Source organism: Mus pahari, chromosome 20, assembly GCF_900095145.1.
Source record: "Mus pahari chromosome 20, PAHARI_EIJ_v1.1, whole genome shotgun sequence".
Taxonomy (NCBI): domain Eukaryota; kingdom Metazoa; phylum Chordata; class Mammalia; order Rodentia; family Muridae; genus Mus; species Mus pahari.
Window position 1 is genome coordinate 1,543,407 of NC_034609.1, and position 20,542 is coordinate 1,563,948.

The window sequence follows — 20,542 nt, forward strand, 5'->3', positions numbered from 1 at the left end:
TATATATATATATATATATATATATATATATATTTAAACAGTCCATCACTATCAATCCATCTTTTTTTTTTTTTAGGCATTTCCAGTCAGTCTGCCAACATCAGTATATTTCTAAATTGTCCTTTTTAAAGTTAGCTGAATATAAGGTTAAATTTTCTTATAAATTATATAAAAAAAATTTTGATCTCACCTAAGACATACCTTCACAAAAGTTAACCTAGAAGACATTTTTACAAATAAAAAGCAGAAGAAGAAAAACTGTTTTGCCCTATGTCAAAAAGCCATGTTGAGCCACCAAAGAACTGAAAAGTGTCAACGCTGTGGGTGGTGAAGCAGCTAAGCTGATGTGGGACTGTGGGGATAGGGTTAGAGAAAGGCAGGGATTATTTTAACAGGACAGTTCCGTTTTGAATGGCGACCAGCAACTTTCACCACTGTATAGGAAGGAATTGGGAAGAGGGAGGAGAAAGAGAGGCTTAGAAACCCGTGGAAAGAGTGTCATACCAGAAAAGAGGGTTGTGAGGTCAATTCCCGGATTTATTTAACTCATTCCTAAAAAAGCAAGCAAGCAGGTGAGCGTGTACTACTAGTGACACCAGTCTTCCCCGCCCAGCAGACTTCCAACTAGGGGCGTGTGTAACGGTGCATTGGAAGAGTCTTGAGCAGAGAATATCTCGCACACCAGCGAGTGAGCGTGAAAACGGGCGCGCGCACATACATTCACTGGGCTGGGGTGACCTGAGTGCCTTGGGGTGAGAGGCTAGGATTTGGCAAGGGCTGGAGAGTGAGAAGGACGCGGGGGACAAGTGAACCCCGGGATCGCAGCTCAGGCTCAGTCTTCCTCCCACCGCCGCGTGCCCGCGCGCCGCGCCGCCCGGCCAGGGAGCCCGCCTTTCACTTTCGCGTCTGCGTAGGTGTCTGCCGGGGCGGGCGCGAGGGCGCGGGGGCGCGCGGGGCGGCGCGGGGGCGCGCGACGGGGGAGGGTTGCAGCCGCTCTCCCCTTTCTGGGCCCGCAGCGCTCCGGGCGGCCGCTATGGAAGCGCGGGGTCGCTAGCGGTCGCTTCCCACGCGCCCTGGTGCGCAGACACCCCGGCCCGCCTGGTCCCCCCCCCCACGGTGGGGGTAGGGCAGCGACCCAAGAGCTGTCTCACTGGGTGGGCAGTGAAGGAGCAGGAAAGAAACTTTTCCTTCCTGGCCCGCTCTTGGTCTTCCAGCCCTTCGTTCCCTATCCGGTGGCACCTGCACCTGAGGCCAGACGCCAGGTCAGGGCGGACTTTGGGGACCGGCGAAGAGAAGCATACAGGGTGCGTGCACTGGGGTTCCATTTTCCCTCGGCCTTCTTGCTGTCTGTGGCTGGGGTTCCGACGACCGCCACCAGCACCCCTGTCTCCCACCAGCGGGTGGCAGGACCGCTGGACAGCCTCATACTGCTAGTGAGGGTGTGACCGAGGAGGGGGCCACGGAGCCGAGGGCTCCCCCTGCGGCTGCCCCCACAACACACACACACACACACACACACACACACACACACACACTCAGGACGCTCTGTTGCCTGGGTTGTCACCGGCCACCCCAGCCCTGGGAGGGGGCGCGGAGAGCCCCGCTTCCCCGCTGCGGGCGCGGGAGCTTACCGCTGGACTGGCGGGCTCCCGGGACCTCCACAGTCACTGCGGGGCGAACCAGCAGCCCCGGAGACCCGCCGGCCCCAAGCCCGGCCGCCACTGCTGGGGACCGGCGGGTGCTCGCAGCCCCCTCGGCGCGATTTAGTGCCGCCAGCTCGCCGGCTTGCCGCCTCCAAGAGGGTATCTGCACAGTTGCTCTATTACTGTACCCACCGTCAGTAGGGCGACTGCCAGGATTGCTATCCTCTCCATCCTGATTGCCGATCAGCCGGTATTGGACTTGCTGTTGGCGGCAGCAGCAGCGGAGGCGGCGGGAGTCTCGCTGGCCCCCTCCCCCGCCCCAGCCTCCCTACCATGTCCTAGAAAAGGTGAGTGCAGCGACTGTCACTTTGCACCGACAGTGGTGGGAGGGGGTCGGGAAGCGCAAGGGAGGCCCCGGGGTGTCAGGCCAGTGCAGAGGGCAGGGGAAGCGGGTCGGCTCAAGGAGGTGGGCTGCCGGCAGTAGACCAGGTGCCCGCCAGGCTGGCCCGGGACAAGGGTGCTGGGAGGCTGGCGAGCGCGCGGAGGCTGCTCCGCGCTGTTCTAACCTAGATTTTGCAGGGAGCTTCGATCCAGGGCAAAACCAGCTCTCCCTAAAGGAGGTAAAAACTTAGTAAAAAGATCCGGGTCCATTTCTTTAATAATGAATACCCACACTGGCTGAACTGCAGCCACTGCTGCTTGGCGAGCCCGGGCCGCCGGGTCCGGAACTCCCCTAGCTCCAGCTCGCCACCCGCGCGCGGCCCCGGGCGTGATCCATGCTGCGAGTGCTCTCCCAGCGCCCGTGACAGCTACCCTCCCGGGAAAGTTGGGACACTCGGCAGGGGATTCATGTGTGTAGGGGCTCCAGGGCCAGTTCTACGCCAGGGACTGTTGGGCTCCCAACCAGCTTGCCGGCTCCGCTGCAGTTTCTTTTGCCTCTGGGGAGTGTCCTGCTGGAGTGACTGAGAGTTCCAGTCTCCTTGGGCATGGGATCCGGGATCCTGAGGCTTAACTAACTGTGAAAGGAGGGGCCTTTGGGCACAAGATGCCGTCCTGGGTGAGCCCGAAGCTGCACAGCTGCCGCCGGCGGCCTGCGGGTCGTCGCCAAGGGCCAGGGGGCTAGATTTAGGTGTGTATGTCACTGGTGCTGACTCCCAGCCAGCAGGGGAGTCCAAAGACGAGCCTCAAACCAGGCTAAAAGTCCTTAGAAATTAAAGTTAAGGAGTCCATCTTTCGGCTTAGCAAGTGCAGTGATTGGGTGGGCGGGAGGGAAATCAGGGTTGGGCGAAGGAAAGGAGTAGAAATTTCTTCGCGGAGACAAACGATCCTTAAAAAATAGTTTTAGTGTCTCCCCTCCTCCAGTATACCTGCCCCAATTATGTGCACCCCTTTCACACATTATAAAGTGAATATCCTCGATAGTAAGCTTTCTTGCATATTGAACTAGTGGAAAAATCCAGTACTAAAGTAGTATAAGTACAGTAACAAAATTATCAGGCGCCTCAGCTCTTGACCCTGGCACTTTTTTTTTTTTTTTTTGGCCGGGGGTGGGGTGAAAGGAAGGCTGTGTTTAAAGGGGTTTGGCTGCACTGAAAGCACCCGCTTTTCCTGCGTGGTTAAAACGGGGAAACTGAAATCGAGTGGGAACGAGATCCTATGGTTCTCCGACCGCCGAGATTAAGGCTGCTCGGCGGGAAGGTAACTCTGAGAACCGGAGAGGGCCGGGAGCAGAGCTTCAGGGGTCCCGGGGACGCCCACCCGAGCGTCCTAGGCCTGAGGACCCTGTGGGAGGCGCCGGGTGTGCGCCGCTGCGGCTCACCTGGCGCTGCAGGTGGAGAGAGCGAGGGCTCACCATCTAGACTGCTCTAGTGTCACCATGCTTTCCCCTTCTCTCCAGATTGCTGTGGTCGCCGGGGAGTGGGGGGGGGGGCGACAGTTGTGTAGGTGAGAAGTTTGGGGCGAAGGAGCAGAGTGGGCTAAAGGGTAGCGTGTGCAGGGGTGCCCGGTTCGGCCCACCTCTGGGAACCAGGAGATCTTGCCGCCTCTGCGGCTTTAAGGAAGCTGCAGAGTCCAGGCTGTGTCGCAGCAACTTTGTATCAGTCATGTCGCCCGCCTGGTGACTGACAGCCCCTGTTGCCCAATGAGAAGCGCGCCTGGCCCGCACAGCGTGGAGCCTTGCTTCCCCCTTGGCCAATGGAAATGGCTCCGGCGGGCGGGACAGAGACCTGAACTTTCTGGACATGTGACCCGGTTTAAAAGGGCCGGCTTTCCACTCCCCCCACCTCGGGACTTTCGCCCGCCCCCTCCTCTTGGCCCGCCCTGGCCCTGCCCCTGACCCCTCCCCTCAGCTCCTGCGCACCCCGGGTGTCATTGGGCCCGGGAGAAGAGAGCCAACTTCAGGCTGCTCAGAGAAAGCCTGTGCAAGTCACCTGGGCGCCGGCGCTGCCGTCTCTGGCTCTCCCGCTGCAGGGAGAGCGGCACTCGCTGGCCTGGATGTGGTTGGATGTAGGGGGGCTCCGCAGCAGGGGTGTCGTGGAGGTGGCAAGCGCTGCAACAGGTAGACGGCGAGAAGACGACCCTGGCCAAGGCAGGTGTGTAGGGGTGCGCAGTGGGGCGTCTCTGGTCCAGCCCAGTGTGCGACCGTGGCAAGGGTGGCTTGCACTTTGCAGGGAGAAGCCGCTGCGTAATCCGGAGGCACAGTCAGTATGGTTCTGTGTGCTTGTTGTTTTGTTTTGGTTTTTCATACCCCACACCCTCCCCCCACCCCCAACCCCCGCCCCCCGGCTGGCTGAGGACTATTTTGGGAAAGTTTGGCCACTTTGGATAAATGCCCTCTAAAGAGCGGCTTTTAACCGCCTTTGGCAGTGGGCGATCTACCACCCTCCCCTTTCCCCCCAAATGAATTTCAGATCGTTTTGCTCTTGCAAATTTTAAAGGACGTTTGAATAATGTTTCTTTCATCTATCAATTGCGGAAGCTCCCCAGTCTGAGTGGGAGGTGTAGCCGATAAGGGCAGTTGAAGGAGCTAGATCACCATAGATCTTGTATGAACGAGGTCTGGAAAATCTTGCGTTCCCTCTTCCTTTATATTTGGGGAAACTCTAGGGGATTCTTAGGACAGGGACAGACAAGGGACGAAGCTACTTTGGGTGGCATCCTTTTCCAGATGGGTTTTAGATACATCGCTTTTCCTGCTGAATTTTTAAAAGACGAGGTCTAAATCATAATGCTTCATCATACCATCTGCTTTATTTATTTATTATACCATAGTTCGGAAAACTTTTGCTAGCAGAAGAGTTATTAAAGCCGCTGAGTTTTATAGGCACCAAGCTGCATCTTAACATCGCGGGTCCTCACTCTGTAGGTACTGTTATTGGCGATACTTACATAGTAATGGTAACAGCATTCTCCATCTGTGTAGTCCTCCCTTGGAGTTTTAATTCCACGTTTGACATCATGGCATGCTACCTACCATGTGTGTCATGAAATACTTTCGGAAGTTTAGGAGGGGAGCGACTAAAGCTAAAGCAAAGCTTTTTCTTTTATGGAAAGCTTTTTCCTTAAAGGGAGAGAGAGAGAGAGAGAGAGAGAGAGAGAGAGAGAGAGAGAGAGAGAGAGAGAGATGATGCGGCTCATTGGGTCAAGCCAGTGAGCAGAACTCATGTGTGCTTGGCTCTAACTGGTTCTCCCACTCTCTTAGGTGACCTTGGCAGGTTTATCCTTCATCTATAAGAGGGGAAGGTAACTGAAGAGCAGAGCTACTAAAACTAGCTTCCTGACATTATCTACCTCCTAAAGCAGCCCTCAAGGCTGGGTCTCTACTGTACCACTCCAGGACAGTAATGTAACTGGGGAGAAGGGGAAGGGGGAAGATGCCGTCAAGAAGCAGATATGTTTTGGGTAGAATTAAAAGTGAAAGTTTTCAGAAAAGATACAAATTCCCAAGAATCTTTGATAATTCCTGGGGAAAAAAAGAAACTACTTTCTTATGGAATAGGGCAATTTAACAGACTATGAAACAAAGTTTTAAACTGTGTTTCCTTTGTGCTAATGGTATTTAAGGAAATATATTATATATAATATATAATAGTATTTAAGGATATATATATATATATATATATTTCTGACCTTTAGAGAGATTTGTAGACCTAGCATATGGCTCATTTAGGACAATAGTGGCAAGTGCCCCTCAGGATATTAGTGAGTCCTTTGCACACATACATGTAATCATGAGCACGTGCATGTGTATATGCACACACACATGTAAAGCCTGTTGGTGCTTTCTTTTATCTATGTGGATATTTTTGTGTTTCTTTTGCATGAAAATAAAGGTTCCCAATGGCGCAAGCGTCTCTGATACAGTGTTTCCTGGGAAGCTTGGAGGCCTGTCTTTCCCTAAGCTAGATATTCATGGAACTCCCTGCTTTATTTTATACTTAGATAACAAAAGCCTTTCCCTTTACCCTCAGGATAAAGTTTTATGAGGATCATACTCATCAAGCTGTATTTTTAGTATTCATTGGTAAGTTCAGGTTGTCTGAACTACCCTTCAAAGCCATGGTCATTATGTCAATTCTAAAATGCCAACCCCAGTTTCCTGGACAACACAGGAAATAATTTTCTAACCTAACTCATTTATTTATAAAAAAAAAAACTAAAATAATAACCGAGGAGAACTCACCATAAAAATATTTCAGTAATCCTATTTTAAAAGCCTCTGATCTTAAAAACAGTGTTTACAGGGAAATTGTTCAGGTGCCAGTTGTTGCCCACCCTTTTGGGTTGGTTTCCTTTGAGAGGTAGGTGAGGAGACAGGTGACTATACCTTGAACAAAGCCAATTTAGATTCTAGCAAAGCGTCCAGCAAATGTTTCACCATATTCCTGTCGATAACTCTGTGAAATACAGTTGCCTTTAGGAGAATGTTCTGAGAGTCCATGGTTTGGAGAACCAGGACTTGAGAAGTTGAGATCGGCTGGCTGATAAGCTGCTTGCCCGTAGAGAAACTGTGGCTGGTGCCCGCTGCCTCCAGGAAGGGTTCTACTGTGAGCTTTAAGGAGGTTTATAGACCTGGCATATGGCTCGTTTAGACAATAGTGACAAGAGCCCCTCGGGATATTAGTAGGTCATCTCAACAACAACATGTACAGAGATAAATTATTTTAGGGGGTGCTGGATTAAAAGCACACGACTTTCTCCATTTTAAAATCTTCCCGGGATTTTGAAATCCAGATTTTCATTGTGAGACCTCATAAAAAGCAGGGCTCACCTATCCCAGAAGACAGCTGGGCTGGTGAAGTTCTGGAGAAGGGTCTAGTTGAGGATCCCCTCCAGACTCAGGGCAGACAGGATCGCTTAGGATGGAGGGGAGGTTGAAGGCTACAGCTGTGAGAGTTGGAGGAGGTTCCTGTGGAAGCCTTCTAAAGAGGAAACAAAGGGCCCAGTTCCCCTGAAGGCCTTTAGGGAGCTCATGGTACAGGAGAGGCACGTGAGTTTGGTGATGTAGAGTAGGATGCATATGCACGAGTTCTCTTCTGAGCACACACATAGTTCTTGTGAAGGTTAATGGATTTGAACGGAAACACATATATCTTAGCTGTATACATCAATCTTGGGAATGGAGAGGACAGGGTAGCCTCTGTACAGACAAGCAGCATGTAATAATAGTCTCTGTATTTCCAAATTTATTGCTCTGACTAAATGAGTCTTCAGAGGAGTAAAAACTGTTCATTATTAGCAATGATTTGGGTCCTAGTTCATGTATGTGCGTGCGCGCGTGTGTGGGTGCATGTGTGTGTTTCGACTTTTACTGGTTTTTGTCCATATTTACTTTTTTTGGCTGAAATTACTACCTCAATTTTTGTGATCTGATTTATTTTCTACTTTTTAGAAATTGATTTTTGATTAAGAATTAATAGAATAATGTTCTTTAAGTGAAAGCATACTACATAATTGGTAGGTTTTAAGGTTCATAAATTGAGTATTGATTATAGTATAATAGTTAAACATTTTATTTGCATTTTACTGTCCATCTGGGACTCAGTGGTAAAACTGATAGTTTCTAACTACTCATAATTTAAAATCTACTGTAGAATACAGAGAAGTCAGGGGCAATTGTGATACTCTGGCAATTTGTGCCTTACATTTCATTATAGAGGTTTGTGATGTGTAGTACCAATTATTTCATTATGTTAATTTAAATTCTGTAGTAAAGGACTTCCTAGTTGCTTTTTATTTTTTTTAAATAAGTACAGGGTTGGGGAGAAGGGGCTGGAGGTAAAGCAGAGAAAGGATGGAAGGCCTGAAGTAGGCTTTATATATGAAGAACTATAAACTTGGCAGGACATGTAGATTTGAAAATATATGCAGATGGGATTTTTAATACTAAGATGTACAGATAAGATTTTCTGGGCTGAATTAATTTTTTGTCAAATATATTTTGTTTACAGTGGTCTGTTTTCTTTAGAGCACTTGTCCAGGGATGATTTTGGTCCCTAGGGACATTTGGTAATCTGCAGACTTTTTTTTTTTTTTTTTTTTTTTAGGGTGGTACTCTCAGCATCTCAGCATCTCAAGGTAGGAGACAGAGATCCTACTTAACATATTCCAGTGCATAGGGCAGCCATCTCAATAAACAAAATTATCTGCCTGCACGTGTCCTTAAGACCCAGGTTGAGAAACGCTGGTAAACAGAGAGAGCTGAGGTCAAATTCCAGCTCTTGCACATAGCTGTGTGGCCAGTGCAGCAGTCTCTCGCTTACATTGGTTCTTCACAGATTTTTGCTTTTGTATATAGGTTGGTTTGTAAGGTTAAATAATATATCAGAAAGGCTTGTAATAGTGTGCTGAATTATATAGCATATAATAATTATGTGTACATAGTCTATTGTAATCTGTTCATGAGCTAAATTTATCGATTAGAGCAGATGGAAATGAATGTATATTGACAGCATTTCCATGGGCTCCTTGAAAATGGAAATTAGGCCTGGCTGGTGTTTTTTGGTTGTTATTTTGGTTTTGTTTGTTTGTTTGTTTTCTTTCTTTCTTTCTTTTTTTTTTTTTACTTGTTGTCTTATTGGTTTTAGGGGGTTTGTAGCAAGTTCTGAGGACATATTTCTGAGTAAATGTTTAAATGATCAGGGGGCCCTTCATCAGCTTCCTCCATTCATGGTTGAGAGTAAAATGTTGGAGGACTCGAACAGAGGTTTTGCTAGGCCAGGGAGCTTATTAAAATTGTTTCCTGACAAGAAAGAGCCAAATGCTGCTGGCCTGTCTAGCAATAGCTTTGATCCATCCTCCAAGTCCGTTTATATATACTCATACTTTACAGAAGTGACACTACACTAATTAAATCGGCATCATTAATATAAGAAATTATATGTATATATTAAAATATATAAAATTAAGAAGGTCTAACATTTTCAGAAACAGTTGTTCAGTGACTTCCTATGACTGTTCCTTTGGGAAGCACATATTTGGAAACACAACTTTAATTGCATTTTCATATCATTTATAATAAGGCCATGTATTTGGTCATGTGGAAGGCAGCTTTCATATGATCCAAAGTTTCCCAAGACTTTGGATCATAAAGTTGGTTGTTAATTTGTTTTGTTTTTGTGTATAACAGAGCTCTATTATGGGTGAAAGCACTCTTGCATAGAAGTGGAGCCCAAGAAAAGGCTGCCCAAGTTAGTTTTATCTATCTGTCTGTCTATCTATCTATCTATCTATCTATCTATCTATCTATCCATCCATCCATCTATTTTTTTCTTGTTTTTTGTTATTGTTATTGTTTTGTCACCATGCTTTTGGCTTTGTCTAGTCACCCATATTCCCCTCATACTACCATATCAATCCTTAGGATTATATTGAACATTATATTCAAGAATGTAACCATTTGTAAATGTTCTTTACAAACTGTGGAGGCTCTATTATAGTGAGTTTTATTGAGAGGCAAAATTGCACTTGGTTCTTCTGGCTTCTAAAGAAGTTAGAAGTGATATTCTGTTTGGGTGATATATTACATCAGTACCCAAGAAGGTATATTTTAATGCAACTAAAGATACTGTTTATCTTAAGTTGAATATAAATTGTAGCTCAATAGATACAATTTTAGACTGCCTTAGCATAATACTGTTGTTATTGACTCTAACAATTGAATGTAAATCTGTTTGTTAGCTATGGAAACCAAAGGCTACCACAGTCTCCCTGAAGGCCTAGATATGGAAAGGCGCTGGAGTCAAGTGTCTCAGACCTTGGAGCGTTCTTCTCTTGGACCTGCAGAGAGGACCAATGAGAACAGCTACATGGAGATTGTCAACGTCAGCTGCGTTTCCGGTGCTACTCCGAACAACAGTACTCAAGGAAGCAGCAAAGAAAAACACGAATTACTCCCTTGTCTTCAGCAAGACAATAGTCGGTCTGGGATTTTGCCATCAGATATCAAAACTGAGCTGGAATCCAAGGAACTTTCAGCCACGGTGGCTGAGTCCATGGGTTTATACATGGATTCTGTGAGAGATACCGAGTATACCTACGATCAGCAAAACCAACAAGGAAGCCTGAGCCCAGCAAAGATTTATCAAAACATGGAGCAGTTGGTGAAGTTTTACAAAGAGAATGGTCACAGGTCCTCCACACTGAGTGCTATAAGCAGGCCTTTGAGGTCATTCATGCCTGACTCTGGGGCCTCCATGAATGGCGGGGCCATGCGTGCCATCGTTAAGAGCCCAATCATCTGTCATGAGAAGAGCCCCTCTGTTTGCAGCCCGCTGAACATGCCGTCTTCAGTATGCAGCCCCGCAGGCATCAACTCCATGTCCTCTTCCACAGCAAGCTTTGGCAGTTTCTCAGTGCACAGTCCCGTCACTCAAGGAACCTCACTGACATGCTCCCCCAGTGTTGAAAATAGAGGCTCACGGTCACACAGCCCCGCACATGCGAGCAACGTGGGCTCTCCTCTTTCAAGTCCATTAAGCAGCATGAAATCCCCAATTTCCAGCCCTCCAAGTCACTGCAGTGTAAAATCTCCAGTCTCCAGTCCAAACAATGTCCCTCTGCGCTCCTCTGTGTCCAGCCCGGCAAATCATAACAATTCAAGGTGCTCTGTTTCCAGCCCTTCCAACACCAACAATAGATCTACACTCTCCAGCCCGACAGCCAGCACAGTGGGGTCCATCGGCAGCCCCATCAGCAATGCCTTCAGCTATAGCACTTCAGGCGCTTCGGCTGGAGCCGGAACCATCCAGGATATGGTTCCCAGTCCAGACACCCACGAGAAAGGTGCTCACGATGTTCCTTTCCCTAAGACAGAGGAAGTCGAGAAGGCCATTTCCAATGGTGTGACTGGTCAGCTCAACATTGTCCAGTACATAAAACCAGAACCAGATGGGGCTTTCAGCAGTTCCTGCCTAGGAGGAAACAACAAAATTAACCCCAGTTCTCCGTTCTCTGTACCAATAAAGCAAGAGTCAAGCAAGCACTCGTGTTCAGGCGCCTCTTTTAAAGGGAACCCCACAGTCAACCCATTTCCATTCATGGATGGCTCGTACTTTTCTTTTATGGATGACAAAGACTATTATTCCCTATCAGGAATCTTAGGACCACCTGTGCCCGGCTTTGATGGTAGCTGTGAAGGCAGTGCATTCCCAGGGGGGATTAAGCAAGAACCAGATGATGGGAGCTATTATCCTGAAACCAGCATCCCATCATCTGCCATCATTGGTGTGAATTCAGGTGGACAGTCCTTTCACTACCGGATTGGTGCTCAAGGTACAATATCTTTATCACGGTCACCTAGAGACCAATCTTTCCAACACTTGAGTTCCTTTCCACCTGTCAATACATTAGTGGAGTCATGGAAACCGCACGGTGACCTGTCATCTAGGAGAAGTGATGGGTATCCGGTCCTAGAGTACATTCCAGAAAACGTGTCAAGGTAAGTTGATTTGTTTTGTAAATCCTTTCTCTCCTATCCCCTCTCTTACTGCCCCCCTGCCCCGCCCATCTCTGAATATCATGGTTTTGTAAACTGGTATAGCCTGTCTTTATCTTTGTGATGAAGAAATTGAGACACATTTCAAGGTATCGCTGTTTAATTTTTGTTTAAGGATGGTCATTTTGTGCTCTTCCTTGGATTATTGATATAGCACTATTTTTGAAGTAGAGGAACAGAATATTCTTAAGATCTTCTAGAAGATGTTTGTGTTGACTTTGAAGAAACACACACATAGGCATCTCCCTGTTGTCTCTTTTAGGTGCTTGGAAATTGTTTATTTTGTACTATCAGTTCCTATATTTATGTTAGCAGGCTAGTGTTCATTCCCCCCTTTTCTGTTTGCTGTTTCACAGAGACTGTATTGAATTACTTCCTCATGGCCTTAGTCTCCTTTTTATGTTAAATTCTTTAGTAACTACTTCAACGGTTGTGAGAAATAGAACAGAACCACAAACCTGTTACCTACACTCTTCCTTCTCCCACTATGCACTATGTTCAAGGAAAGCCTCGTTGGTGGGGGTGGGAGAGTAAGGCTAACTAGATGAAAGTTGTGGTTTCCTGTTCAAATAAAGTATTTCCTTAACTGTGAAGATCTTTACAGACTTAGCCATCTAAAAGCACTTAGTGGACAATCTTACTTTTTTAATGTTGAAAATGAAATATGTCACCATAGTTATGAATTGATTCATTTATAGCTTATGAGATCTGCACGAAGACATACTCTGCTTACTGTAAAATATGTCCTGGTTTTCCTTGATGTAGAGACTGTGTTAGAAATGTTTAGAAAAACAAGGAAGAGGTTTCAGATGTGAGTGTAAAGGGTGGTTCTTATTTATGCAATGAGCACCTGCATTGGACTTTGCTTCAATTCTGGTTTTATTATGAGCATGTGATAAGTGGGCCTTTTGTAGAATATATAAACTATAACTTTTCTGACTACGGCTTATTCCTTTGGAATCTAAGGACATGTGAATATTTCCCTTCATTTCCTTAAATCTTTATTTTGTGAAAAATATATCCATTATATTAACAGACTATAGGACATATCTACAGTCTCATATCTTTTACTGTTTTCTTTTTCAAACACATAGCAAAAAACTTTTGGTTTGAGGGTTCTTCTCCTTATCAGTGGCTCAAACCTTTCTCTCCTTGCTTTTATAGAAGCAGATGTTCCATAAAGAACACATTCTAAACAGTTCTTCATAGCACAGAATGCCATATTCCACCATTGGGTCTCAGTCCCCTCCTGATGACCCAGGAACCCGTATCCTTAGGCATATCATGGGTATCAGCATTCAGCCTGTTATCATGCACCTTCTAAGTGTTTGCTTCCTCTATGAACACAACAAAAGGGAATCCTTTCTGCTTGTGCATGTGCTGGTTTTGTGTCAATTTAGATTAGGCCTTCTACATGTCATTGTGAGACATCTAGTGATGCTTGCTGCCCTGTAGACTGGACGCTGTAGACAGCGTCCTCGCCCTGCTGCTTCTGCTCAAGGATCAGTGGGTCCACAGGCTGCTCTCTAGATTTTGGTATACACAATATAATGGTTCATCACTAGTCTCTTTCTTTGTAGCTTTTTAGACAAAGTCTGATTCCCCCCTCCTTTTTTTTTTTTACTTATGATGATAATATCCCATTTCCAGGAATGTTGTCTAAATTAAAGAATTGATACTTGTGATGAATCAAGGCCATGTACACTGCCTCTGGGTCTTAGTAGCATCCCTCCTCTCAGGAAAACTTATTTTAAAAATTTCAAACTAGGATAGGGGATTTCTAAGACCTTTCAAAGGAGGTTCGTGAATTCATACATCAGGAGTGCAAGATGGAGCAATGGGTACTCACGTAGTGATGTGTGAGTAGCTTGGGCCTGGTTCAGTCCGCAGGGTAACCATTCAGCATTCATCATTACCGTGACAGCACTCAGTGTCGGGTATGGCTGGGATCCCAAAGAATCATGCTGCAAGGATCCCAACACACCAGGAGAGCAGTCTTCCTGTTTTCTAGGAAATTCATGTGAGGCTATACTTTGTTTTTTCACATTCATGGAACAGATCATTAGTCTATGTTGATGCAGGAGTTGATGTGAAAATCTGGCTCTCATATGAAAGGAAGACAATAGACTTGCCATGAAAAAAATGGCCAACCTCTTCACCAAAGTTTTTCATTTGGAGAAATAGTTATTTTTCACAAACTTTTGTTTATCTTAGTATGTAATAGTTTTCCATGAGTTAAATAGCCATTTCTGCTTATAATTAATTTTGTCATAATTTACATAAACAAGGGTTTTATTTTAATTATTCTTCTGAATCTTTGGTACATTTTTGTTTTGAGATCTATACCATATCTAACCAAGCCTTTAAGCTCACTGATTTCAGCCTTGCTCCCAGATGCTGAGGAAACAGGCCACACCACCAGGCTTCCTGGCTCCTACTTGTTAGACATAAGAACGGAGGTGCTTCTAACATAGAAGCTGCTCATTGCTGGTCTGCCCCACTGTTCTCCACAACTTTTGAAACTTGAAAGGCGGTGCAATTTATATTAATCTACTGAGTACTGTCTGGAAAGAGTATCTTATTCAAATAAGAAAAATGACTGTCACCTAGATTTTTTCTTTAGGCTGACAGAAAAGAATACTGGCCGGCCATGATGTGTGGGTTGTCTTCTGTGTGGGCGTTCTGAGGGAACAGGGACTAAAGTCATTGCTTGTTAATCATTCCCAGTGAAGGGCTTGAGTTCCAAGCTGTAAAGTAAATTATGACAAAGCGAAATGTAAAGCCTTCAGGTGGACACTGGACCTGGTGTGTCATGTGGGCTAGAGTTTCCTGACAGCCTCAGGGCAAACAAAACTGTGACCCCTGGGGAGTCATTATCTCTCCAGGCCTCAGTTTCTTTGTTTTAAAGTGAAGGAGTTAAACATGATTCTCTGTGGAGTCTGCCCAGTAACATGATAGAGACTTCCTTTAGAGGAGCAAAAGAGTTTCTCTTAATACAATGATGATCTGATCTCTAATAATTTTGTTTTACACACACATCTCTCTAACTGTATCCTTATCTGGGTGAAAAAAATCTTCACCATGTCAGAGTGAGAATAGGTGGGGGGTGACCTTTCATTGAAAAGTTGAGACATTTTTTGGTCCTATTTTTTAATCCAATATTTCCTTTTATAAAATTCAACACCTGCTATGAATTCCTTGTTCTTTTTATTTGCATTATTCCTGGCTCACACCGGTCATTCTGTTGACACAACACTGGCTGTTTATGGCGATAACCATAGTCACTTTGATAGTCTCATAATGCAGTGCTAACATTGACTTAGACTTTTGAATATAAAGTCCACTGTTTCAAAGGGCATAGACTTGTGGGTTCCAATACAAGCAATTAAGAACTTAACATACTCTGTAGTTTTCTTCATAACAGAAGAGAAAATTTCAGTACATCTCGGGTCATTGCTTTTATTTGTCAATCATCCTTGATTTTTTTAAAATTTAAATTTACTTTGTCGGATGATATAAAAGCTTCAGAATTCAAGAAGTTTGTGCCAAGTTTTTCCCTATCAGCAAACTTTCCAGATAAGCTGCAGAGATGTAAGAAACTTTACATGCTGAGAACTACAGAAACAGAGTGGATTTGGTTGGAGGAGTGCTGTGTGTGTGAACAGAGGTGGCAACTACAGGAAACCTATGCAGAGTTGCCTGGGACCTTGGGACTGAAAACATGCAGCGTGCTGTCCCTTATTTGTCTCATACTGCTTTGACTTTGAAGATGGCTAACATATCACTATGTCACATACTGCTTTGACTTTGAAGATGACTAACATATCTACAATTTTAGATGACTTTCAAATGAGACTTGCTTCTCCTGAAAGTTCAGTTACTTTCATTTATATATGTTGTTTCTGGAGAAACTGTTGATCATTTTACTGGGAAAACAAACCAATATAAAACAAACCAAGTGTTCTATCATGTACAAAGCACTATGACAATGCATTTCTGTTGTCTTGCTTCTCACATTACAAATGTCTCAGATTTAAACTCCAGCACATCCACCTTTTCACACTTAAAAATGCTTTATTAAGTATGTCATGCTTAGATATGAATTTTGAACTAAAACCCATAGTTATAGTTAGATTAATTAAACAATTTCACCTTAAGGTAGTTTTCAACCTTGTGATCTGCTGGAACCAGGGCCTGGAGATTTATCACTTCTAGAACTGAAGCCTTCTGCTGTATTAAAATTCTGGGTGTGCCCAACCTCTCCTGTCCTTGCATGACAAAGTAAGGACAGATGTTAGATCACTGCCATAATTTCAGGGCAACATTAGGCTTCCCTCAGTGTTTTGATGCCTTTATATTTTGCCTCCCAAATGATAAACTTTCTGGCTTTCAGATATTGCTTTTTGTTCTGATTGCTCATCTGGCAAAAAAAAAAGTTCAATCTTGCTACAAAATATTGTATCCTTTTTCTTTTACTTTCTTTTACTAAACTCAAGTATAGAAAAAAATTAGGCTTCTTGATAATGCTTAAGTATACATATTAACTTTGATGAATTGCTCCAAAACTTATTAATGAAAACTAAGGAAATTTTTGAGAACAGTGCAGTCAGTAGACAGTGTTCTCAAGAGACATATCTTATTCTAAACCTGGGGCTTCTGGTTTGAAGCTTGTGAGATGTAGACTTCACTTTAGGTTTAAGACTTTTATTTTGTTCTTTGTGAAGTTAGCATGTAATTCCAAAGCAACACTTGTTACTTAAGTGATATTCTAGAAACCGCCAGATTTAGGACTGTTCATGGTATGGCCAAAGCCCAGATTTCTATGTTGAAAGGGTATGTATTTAGTTGTAGAAAGAAAAGACTCTATTCAAGGAAGGATATGGGCTAAGTAGACAATGAATGGAACTATGAAAAAGTCAATGCCTCGGGTAACGAGGCTCAGATAGCCCCAGTCTTGATTTGTAACCTTGGCTATGATTTAACCACTGAGAAGGATCACAGTGATGAGTGGCTTCGCCTCATGTCTTAGTTATTGAGAGAAATCTCTACAAAATTGCAGTATGAGATAAAGTGAAAGATAGTTGTAAGGGGCAGAGTTGGCTGGGCATTCTGGCTGAGGGAGATGGTGTGGCCTGACCCTGGAAGATGGAGAGATGAAGGAGACCGTCAGAGTAAGTATTTTTCACTTATTAGAAAATCTGTAAGAAGTGGATACTTACCCGTGTGGGGAATTCTGGAGCTGAGTGGACCAAGCTGTGTTGCTGGGAAGCAGGAGTGAGTGGGTGGGGAGAAGAACCCAGGCACAGGTTATTTGGAACCAGAATGGAGTTGAACTTGAGAGTTAGAGTAAGGAGTTATTACCCAGTGTGGTATGTAAGGAAAAGTGTTCTAAATGCTGAGGCAGGAACAGGGAAGTAGGGTGCACTGCAGTGAATGTGGGGTGCACTGCAGTGAATGTGGGGTGACCTTCGTTGTGCAGGAGCATGGGAGACTTTAAGGAAGTAATCACAGCCCCGTTGAAGAGTGGGGACGCACCTCTCTGGAACAAGATGTTCACCATATGGAAAAAAGAGGGCAGGTTTGAAATATTACAAAGTTATTTTGTGTGTGTGCGTGTGCTGTGTGGAAAGACATTTTCTGGAGAGATGCAGCACGTGTACTCACCCAGATAGGGAACCAACGAAAGATCAGAAACCGCCAAGGTCCAACTTTCTGAACCATGAATTTTATTCAACTGAATTTCAGGAGCAGAAATGACTCAAAATAGATTCATCACCAAAACGCATTCCAGGCTGGGTGAGATGGCTCATGCAGCTGGGGACCTGGAGCATAGGCAGAGGCTGAGTGCCGCTCGTCTGTTCCAAGAGGGTCACTGAGGGTGCTGGGATTGGTTTAACTGTAATCCATGCAGCTTAGCTGGTCTTTTCTTCTTCCAGGCAGCTGGTCTGGTCTTGGGGTCTTCTTTACAGCTCAACTTCGCTTCACCTGATTGGGGGGGGAGGGGGTCTGGGCTTTTATTGCTTACTCTGACAGGGCGGGGCCTAGTAAGTATGGTCAGTTTCAGAAACTTCCTGAAGCTATTTTGCGTTGTTAACCATCCTGCTCAAAGGAGATTTCTGCAGGATGGACTGCTTCTAACCCTGAGGGCAATGTTATACAACAGAATGTCTGTGTACATGCATGTAGACACCAGAGGTCAACCAAGATGCCCTTCCTCAGGCACCACCCACTTTGTTTTTACAGACAGTCTCTTAGTGCTCAAAGATTCACATATTACAGTAGATTCACAGGGCAGCAAGCCGCAGGGATCAACTCCCTCCATGTCCTAGGTCCTAAGATTACAAGTCAGTGCCATCGTGCCAAGCTTTTTTATTTTTAACATGAGTTCTTTGGATCAAATTCAATCCCTAATGCTTGCACCATTGTAAGCCCCTCGAGGTCCTGGCCAGGTCCCGCCTCCAGACTACTCTAAAGGCCTTAATGGCTGTTTCCAGCCCCTCCAAAGGCAAGCAGCCAAGCTCTGCCCTCCAGAGGAGGGGAAAAAGAAACAAGACAAGGCAAGAGAATACTACCAAACCCTTAGATTGAAATCCTACCAATCCCTGGGCTTGCCCCAAGATCAGGCCACCCTGGAAAGCTCTCTCCCCCTCACAAGAAACTGTAAGACCCTCTTGTGTCTTTCCCAATAAATCTCTTGTGTGAGGTTTGTTGTGTGGAAGGACTTTGGCATATAATTTGACTCCTGACTGCCAGGATACCTTTCTCTTCAGAGCTGTAACACTTATGTGCACGGTACATATTTTACCTTCTGTGCTCCAAAATTGAATCTTGTATAAAAAATATTTCAGAATTATAAAAATTTGCCCAAGAAGTCTATCAAAAAGAACACCTGAAAATAAGTCCTGTCTCTGTGTAACTTGCACTACTACCATCAAAACCAAGAAATGGCTACTTACAAGTTGCCAGCATTTACCAGCAGACCTCATTATGTTTTTACCAGATGTCCCAATGATGACTCTTTCAAGAAATGACCTAGTTCAGAACTTAGTGCTATGATAGCTGGTCATATCTCTTCTTCTCTTTTGGTCTGGGATTGTGACCCAGTCTTTTCTGTTATATGACCTTTTAAAAAGTTGTATTTACTAATTTTGTAGGTATGTGGTTTGAATCATGTCTATTGAGAAATTAGAATAAACCATATCTATATACAGAATATTTATCACCTTTTTTTTAATGGCAAAACACCTAGTTTCTTCTCCCTATCTTTCCAGTATGTACGGTACACAGTCAAGACAGATAGCCAATCACCCTATGCCACCAGCACAACAGCACACAGGAACTTCTTCTCAGACATGAATCTTTAAGGTAGAACCTGTTGACGCACCTCTTTCCCATTCCTCTCCTTCACCTATACTCTCCAGCCTCTGGGAACCAATAGTCTATTCTCAACATCCATGACAACAGCACTTAGATTCCACATCTGAGTGAGCTCATTTGATAGTGGCCTTTCAGAGCCTGACTTACTTCACTCGTCCGAATGATCTCCAGATCCATCTATGTTGTCCCAATGACTGACAGTATGCTGCTTTTTGTAACTGAAGCCTTAGCATTGTGTATACATACTATATTATTTATCTGCTTGTCTATCGAGTTGATGAACACTTAAGCTGCTGCCTTTTCTTGTCTGTCATGCACAGTGCTCAAATGAACACAGGAGTGCATATGACTCTTCAACATACTGGGTTTTTTTCTTTGTGTGTATCCAGGATTGGGGTTGCTGGATCCTATGCCAGCAGCTGTTTGTTTGTGTTTGTCTGTTTTTTGGGTTTTGCTTGGTTTGGTTTTTTTCATTGTTAATGTTGCTTTGTTTTGTTTTGTTTTGTTTTTAAGAAAACCCAATAGTCTTTTCTGTAATGGCTGTAAAATTCAAGAGTCCAATTTCATACATCCTTGTCCATAGTTTTTGATAATAGCTATTCTTACATGGTGATTTAAATGTGTATTTTTCTAGTGTTCTTTAATATTTTTCGCATACCTCTTGGCTATTTAATCTCTTTTAAGAAATCTTTTCTTGGATCTATTGGTTAGTTTTTTTTTTTTATTTTTGAGATTATGATTATATCATTTTTGCCATCCTTAAAAAGTTTTATATTTCCTTATGTGGTCTGATATTAAACCTTTCAGAAATGTAGTCAGGAAACTTTCCTTCACATCCTATAGGGCTTTTCTCTTCACTTTGATGACATTTTCTTTGCCAAGTGAAAGCATTTCTAGCCCACTTGTCTATGTTTGCTTTAGGAGAGTATTTTCTGCACAGAATCCCTGCCTGTCCCGTGGCCACGAGTGTTTTCCTTGGTAGTTTTATTGTGGTTAGTTAGATCCTGGGGATGCAGAAGTAAGCCTGCACCCTTGGTGCTGTGTCTGTGCAGAGCCTGTAGTTCTGATTCACCTGGCTACTGTACACTTAGTCCTAGGCCTCTCAGCTTTAAGTTCTATCTTCCAGGGTTCCCCTGGTAAACTGATAACTACTCTTTAAAAGCTAGATCTTCTATTAAAAAAAAAAAAAGTCCTTCAAAGGCATCAAAACGTTTCATTCTTTCTCAAACTCTGATTACTCATTTAAAAAAAAAAAATACATGGCATCATTGCTTCTTAATTTGTGCCATAGATTCTAGCCTGTTTGGTAGTTCAGACTGGTACTAGTCTCTAGCTGCCTGTGTAGCAGAAAATGGCCTAACCGGCCATCACTGGGAAAAGAGGCCCCTTGGTCTTGCAAACTTTATATGACCCAGCACAGGGGAAGGCCAGGGCCAAGTAGTGGGAGTGGGTGGGTAGGGGAGCAGGGACGGGGCAGGGATATAGGGAACTTTCGGGATAGCATTTGAAATGTAAATAAAGAAAATAA

General features: G+C 44.5%; 1 protein-coding gene across 1 annotated transcript in view; it reads left to right on the top strand.

Moving 5' to 3' along the window:
- Positions 1-3,992: 3,992 nt before the first annotated feature.
- Positions 3,993-20,542, top strand: part of Nr3c2 (nuclear receptor subfamily 3 group C member 2) — a 345,164-nt gene continuing 328,614 nt past the window's right edge. The window contains exons 1-2 of the mRNA XM_021220574.2: positions 3,993-4,234; positions 9,822-11,580. Coding sequence (XP_021076233.1) covers positions 9,824-11,580 — 1,757 coding nt within the window. The 5' untranslated portion in view covers positions 3,993-4,234; positions 9,822-9,823. The remainder of the gene's footprint in view (positions 4,235-9,821; positions 11,581-20,542) is intronic.